The 7,500-nt window shown below is 37.3% G+C and overlaps 1 protein-coding gene across 1 annotated transcript in view; it reads right to left on the bottom strand.

Annotated features, from left to right (window-relative positions):
• The window catches only part of LOC137642659 (fat-like cadherin-related tumor suppressor homolog), a 211,370-nt gene that overhangs the window by 48,278 nt on the left and 155,592 nt on the right, over positions 1 to 7,500 (bottom strand). Inside the window, 4 exon segments of the mRNA XM_068375426.1 lie at positions 177 to 465; positions 696 to 3,068; positions 4,001 to 4,174; positions 4,569 to 4,712. Of these exon segments, the coding sequence (XP_068231527.1) occupies positions 177 to 465; positions 696 to 3,068; positions 4,001 to 4,174; positions 4,569 to 4,712 (2,980 nt within the window).

Here is a 7,500-nt window from a genome sequence, read left to right on the forward strand (position 1 = left end):
TAAAACTTACCACTGAGCACAGGGTATAAGCTGCTTATTCCCTCTAATTCTACTGCTGTAGGCAGTACAGTCAAGACTAAGATTTCTAAATGAGCGCTAAAATGCAACTGGCAGGAATGAAAGAGAGAAAGAAAGAAAAAAAGAAAGATAAGAAGAAAAATGCAGCCTAAACTCACCCTTGATGGGCATGAAGTATGAGTCATTAAGATTGTTGTGATGGTCCCAAGGCTTATGAAGCGAGTCCGAATCGCTGTTGGAGGGCGGAGGCGGTGAGAGATTGGGCGGAATCACCACAGGCTTGTTGAGGCTGTGGAGGAGTTCATGGGAGCACCTCGAAAGGGTCTCAAGCTCGAGGCTCTCGTGTCCAGCAGCAGAGAGGTCAGCCAAGTGCTTGAGAGTGTTGAGGATGACAGAATCGTTGCCACTGGGAGTGTAGGAAGCTGGACGCGGGGGCAGCGGGGGACCCTGCATGATGCCGCCAGGAGCAACAAAAGAGGAATAAAAAAAAACTCAAAAGACCAGGCAAGAAAATCAAAAGCAATAAGAAGCAAATGATGAACAAGACGTCTCAAGACAGAAAATCTTACATGGTCACTATAGAAAAAACAAAACATAATGAAAAATAAGAAACTATTTGCTAATGCTATGCCCTACAAAAATACTTTATATCATATCCATAGAATAGTGACCATTACCTGGTCAGCTTCCACATTGCAGATTTTGGAATTTCTCTTCGGCACATCATTTGCTTTGAGGTCATTCTTGACATGATGATCAGTCAGCTTGACCCTGTTGTTTTGCTGATGTCGTTTTTGATGCCAACGTCGCCGTTGCCATGCTACAAGCACAAGCATTGCAATCACGCATCCCACAAACACAGCCAGGATGCAAACAAGTTCTTCCAGTGATATGTTGAGTGCTGAAGGGGAGCTGGATTTTTTCTTAGGTTCAGTACAATATTCACCTGTTACATTGGAATGGCATATACACTTAAAACCACCATAAAAATTAAGGCATGTACCCCCATTTTGACATGGGTTCCTTGTACATTCATCAATATCTAATTGGCACATATTTCCAGTGAAGTGCTGACACTTACAAATTGGTCCATCTGCCCCTTCTTCACAGCGACCTCCATTCTTACATGGGTTTGGATTACAATGCACTCCATATTCACAACGCTTCCCACTTAATTTAGAAGGACACTGACACTTGTATGTACGACCTACTACAATACACTTGCCACCATTAAGGCATGGAGAGGAAGAACATGGTGCTGTGTCTACTTGGCATTGTGCTCCTGTAAATCTTGGAGGACAATTACACTTATATGACTTTTTATTTTCAATACAAGTACCTCCATTGAGACAGGGCTGTGAGCCACAAACACCTGCTGGTGGTAAGATATCTGGACACTGCAATTCAACATTAGCAAGACGTTTGAGTACAGCACCACTTGATGACGTTCCAGATATTGTAATGGGGAGTTCTGCACCGTCTATAGTCATTTGGTCCAAACAGCCAACAAATCCTAAACTACTGTGGGAATAGGAAGACATCCCTGATCTCTGATCCCTACTGATAGTGGCACCAAGGAACATAAAGTCTGAATCCATATTAAGAATATCATTCACACCAGGTGCTGCCCCTGAACTCACTTCACCATCAACACTCAGGGTTGAAACTGTTCCATCACGCGTTAGATTGATAAAATGCCACTCATTGTCATCTACCCTGATGGTTGACACTCTAACTAAACCCTCTCCACTTCCACAGTCCCAACGGTATTGTATGTGCCCACCAGCCACTTCTAAAATACTATAGTCAATGTCACCTGCTGCATACACAATTGTACCCACTGGATGCCTTGTACGAAGGAAGACGCTGAGCACCAAAGAACTACTTTCTGTCTGTCTTGCTACACTATACTGAGCATAGCTCTTCCCTTTGAAAGAAAGTGGCCGCATAGGGTAATGACATGAAGGACTTCTACATTTGGTTAAATCTACTTTACACAAGGGCCCAGCCCTTCCTTTGGGACACTGACATGTATATCCCAAGGCATTGACATCAGTTGGCAAACACTCTTCATACTCAGCACAAGGGCGATGCCCACATGCATTAACCAAATCTTCACAAGTATCACCACCATAACCTTGATCGCATAAGCATCCAGCTTTTTGAATGAATTTTGGTGACAGTAAACTAGACATTTGAGTATTGTATGGCACTGAAACTTCCTCTGTGATCTCTACTACATCAACACACTGTCCATGACCACTGCAATCTGTTTGCATTGTACACAAAGTATCCATTATGGAGAGGTATGGTAAATTTATCCTCTTCTGAATTCCATCTCTTTTTTCCCGTAAAGAATCCAGTAGTTTCTTTCTGGAAAAGAATTGTCCAGAATATTCACTTACCACCACTAATACATCTAAATTTTGTTGGATATCTCTCTTATTTCGCTGTGATTTGTAAGAAATTTTTTCCTTCGACTGAGAATGCATTAGAGCGCGTTGAAGGCTAAGTATAGATATGGCTTCCTCTTCCACTGACAGCTCAGCAGCAACAGCTCTCACGAATATTCTCTGATATCTAGACAAAAATTCTCCTGGTGAGAGGGGACCAATCTGCACAATTACTGAATTTTCAACCATATCTTCAGATATCACAAACACCTGAACAGAGGTCTCAACCATACGATCAAACTTCCCATCTGAAACACTCACATTAACTTTGTAAATACCTTCATCTAAAGGACTCATTGCCACCAGGGTTCCATCTTGCCCATCTACATCAAAATATTTGATGGTGCTGGCAGACTTTGGGATGGAAGATATTGAGAATTGCAGTGTGTCATAGGGGTCTTGGTCTAATGCCGATAGTCGACCAATGATGCCCCCTTGGAATGCGTTGCGGTAGCTGGTTATAGACGCTTGCAGAGGGAAGAGCGTAGGAGGATACTGAGATTCCTCCACAACAATGACTTTCACTTTCGTATTGGCATTCAAAGGTGGAGATCCACTATCCCAAACACGCACTGATAATATGTATTCACTCTGTACCTGAAGATTCGAAAAAACAAAATTACGATTACAATATTATATTAGCGATTGAATTAATATTAAAAAAAAATGTATGTTTTCTTTTTTAAAATATGGAAATGAAAAGTTTGTTATAGTGATACATAATAGTACATGCTTTTCAGAGACCAGAAAGTAAAACTTTGAATAAAATTAAATGACTAAATTGAACAAAGGCCTCATTTCTTACTGAAAGGAATAGTAATTATCAGGTTTAAAATTGTATAATGTAATTCAACCATTGTACACTATTTCTGGTTTGGCTGAATTTTTATATTTGTTATTGCAATAATATATATCTTGAATGTGATATACCATATATAATACAGGAAAATATGATTGAATACTATATATTTTGACACAAGTTTATCAAATGCAAGTCTACTGATGTATAAGATTCCTTCATTATGAGCAATTGTGCATAACAGTGCGTTCCAATGAATAAATTTCTCTATACATTTTGGAAATTATGAATATATTGGGTAATATGTAATAAAAAAGGAAATATCAAGTTGTACTGAACCACTGGGTAAAAGAAAACTAATATTGACCATATCTATATAATACGTTATGGTGATCAGGTAAAAGTAGTAAGAATGGAGAAAATGAAGAATCAAAATAATAAAATTCAGGTATTCAAGGAGATATATGAAAGAGCTGTTGTAAAAAAAGGAAAATACTTAGAAATGGTAGTAAATCAGAGAATAATGATGACAATTAAATTTACTTCATAAAAAGCACTGGGATAACTTAAATGAAGAAATTAACAATGAATATGACAACAAAATCAATAATTTGTAAGTGAATAAAGCACCGAATGTAGAATTCAGGATAAAAGAAACAGACCATTCACTACAGTTTCAAAAATACCCAAACATCTAATCAAGATAGTAGTAACCTCGTCTTGATCATACCATATGATTAAGCTTGTTGGTGGCTACTCTGAGAGAGCCATCTTGATCCAGAGTGAAGGAGAGGTCTTCTGTGGCAGCCTTGATGAGTTCCCACGTGAATGGTGCTCCGTTGGGATCAGCATCTGCGTCTGTGGCCATCAGGCGTAGCATCGAGTATCCTACTGGTCGATTCTCCTAAGATAAACAATAAAGAATTAAAAGATCAACAGATGCAAAGAAACGATCACTTATATTGTAAAATATAGAGATTGTTAATTTTGATGTAAATATACTATGATGTATATATCTTATAGATTGTAAGATTGTAAATGTGCATTTCATTATAAAAGATTAAAAAAAATATAATTTTTTTACTGTTGAAAGAGATCAGCTGGACAGTATTAGACTATTGCAGGGCTAAGTTAATCTTATACCAGCATTAAATGGGTTTAACTCTACTGAACATCCTGTAAAGGGGTAAGATAAGAAAATAAAACTCAACAATACTTGCTCTTTGAATGATTAAGTATGCATATAAAAAACTAATCAGCATGAAAACTGTTTAGCAAATAGTCTGAATTTAACTAACCTGGACAATTACTGAATAATTGGTATTTGTGAAAACAGGCGGATTATCGTTAATATCGGCAACAGTGATCTTGACCTGGGTTATAGCAGTGTTAGCTGGACTGCCTAAATCACGGGCGCTAACATGCAGTTCGTATTCACCAATCTGCAAAGTAAACAGAGGTCATTTATAAATCTGCATTTAATTCTTAAAAATCTTATTCTTACTACTCTAGTTCTAAAAAAAAAAAAGTCGGAATTAAACTAAAATAAAACAAATGTTTCACATGAGATGGATTCCAAATCTGCACTTATTACGAACTGAAAATTTTGGGGAATTGGAATAACATATATAAATAGGTAAGCAAATAGATTAAAAAAAAAAAAAAAAGCATTCTTTACAAGTTAGGCTTCGTTTATCCAATGGTATTTTACAGTAAACGTTAATGACCGATGTAAATGAGGAGTTACATTGATGGCTCTAGTAAATAAAAAAAACGGGTTTAATCTCTTTAAATAGGGAGCACCTGCTTGCTTTATTCCAAAGAAAGAAAATACAAATACAGAAAAATTACCACGTGCCGATTAATGTAACTATCATTAGGATTTCTATCACCTCCATTTGAAAATCGAGAGTGAAATTATAAAATAATTTCCAGATAAATTTGTAATTATTCGGTGCCAGCAAAGGTTACACACTTTGCTAATAAATAAAAGAAAGCAAGAATGAAAAGGATAATCCTGAAATAATCTTGTGAAGAATTTTTTCCTGACGCGTAAAATACGAGTTTGGAACTCGCAACATAATCTGCCAAGCTGTGTATAATCTCTCTGCTGATCCTTTTCGAAACGTCTGAGACATTCAATCATTTCTTGATCTTTCAGTAAATAACGGGCAGTGACATTAGCAGGAAATTTCCAACACGACTTTAATTAAATGAAAAAATAAATTTCCTTTCAAATTACAGTCAATCAAAACATCAAAGGTTTATCAAAATGGCAAAATTAAAATAACTATTATTTTCTTTACAGCCAGATATCTTGAAGGTATTTCTTCCAAGTTTATATATATATATATATATATATATATATATATATATATATATATAATATATATATATATGTATATATACATATATATATGTATATATATATATATGTGTGTATGATATTTACATATACTGTATATGCATATATATGTATATATGTATGTGTGTATGTGTATATATACATGTATATATATACATATATATATATTATATATATATGTATATAAATATATATGTGTGCATATATATACACACCTATGTATACATATACATAGATATATAATGTGTATATATATATATATATATATATATATATATATATATATATCATGTCCTTCTATGCCTTTTGACGCAAAGGGCCTCGGTTATATTTCACCAGTCGTCTCTACCTTGAGCTTTCAATTCAATACTTCTCCATTCATCATATCCTACTTCGCACTTCATAGTCCTCAGTCATGTAGGCCTGGGTCTTCCAACTCTTCTATTACAACAAGCTCTGTCTGCAGGGTGGGAACATATAATAATGTCTTCACCCTGCAGACAGAGCTTGTTGCAATACAACAAGCACTAAAGTTCTCTATTGAAAATGAGGAGGGACCAGTAGTCATTCATACTGATTCAAGATCCTCAATGCAAGCCCTACAACAGGACAAAAACAAAGAAAACAAGTCCCTGTTAGCTGATATTAAAACCCTCTCATATCAGCATACTGAAAGGAACCGACTAGTTACACTAAACTGGATCCCCAGTCACATCGGGATACCAGGGAATGAAAAGGCTGATGAGCTAGCCAAAAGCACCAGATACATTCATAATGTACAGGTGCCCATACAACCTGCACTGCAACAAATTAAAAGCAAAATAAACGACACAGCTCAAGGATAACCTAATTAAGGAACTACACATGACGATAGAGAATGGCTCTCCCTCTGCCACATGGTACAAATGGGCCACGGAGCTAGAACCTCCACCCATAGACAGATATACCCCAAGGAAACAGGCTGTATGTATACACAGACTCCGGCTGGGATACAAAGCAAACTGGGAAATCGTAGATAACATCCAGAGACCGTGTGAGCACTGTGATGTCACACCCCAACACGCCCTCATGCACTATTTACTAGAATGCAGAGAAACAGCACAGCTACGAGGTGATCTATTTGTAGACACCAACACACCACAGGCCGGGAAAGAGGCGGCCACACTGGCAAAGGCAATTGTCGAAAGCATAGACACACACTCGCAGTTGCTTTCAACACTACCTCCACCAAGGTAAAGACCTCATCTTTTCATTACACCATCTCATCCCCTCATTGTAAGGCCCTATTCACATCATCTTCTGTACCTTCTAAACTAATCTACCACTAAAAATCTCTCCGCAGGGACCTTAGGGAGTAAAGGGTTGGATAACCCCCCTCACCCCCTGCATCCTTTTTTCTACCTTTCAAAGGCCTTACATCCCCAATTTTCAAACTACCACTATCCGAGAAATGATGGCCCTCTCCTACTACCACCATCATCCTTACCCTGTCCACAACTTTCTCTACCACTAAAAACCTTCCAAATTTCCATTAATGTAATCACCTTTTAAATCTACAGATTACCTACGGGCCAACCAAGGGAAAGGCCCGTGCCAACAACAAGTGTTGGCTATAATACTCCAACAACAACAAACAACAACTAGTGCTTTGTGGAGGCCAGCTGAACGTTTGGTAAACTAATCTCTCCTGGGGAATGCGAAGAGCATGCACCATCTCCATCAACCCCTCATCATGATCTCATCCACATATAGCTCTCGAGTAATCTCTCCTATAGTTTCATTTCTAATCCTGTCCTGCCATTTACCTCCATATATATATATATATATATATATATATATATATATATATATATACATATACATAT

The sequence above is a fragment of the Palaemon carinicauda genome, chromosome 6 (assembly GCF_036898095.1).
Source record: "Palaemon carinicauda isolate YSFRI2023 chromosome 6, ASM3689809v2, whole genome shotgun sequence".
In the NCBI taxonomy this organism is placed as follows: domain Eukaryota; kingdom Metazoa; phylum Arthropoda; class Malacostraca; order Decapoda; family Palaemonidae; genus Palaemon; species Palaemon carinicauda.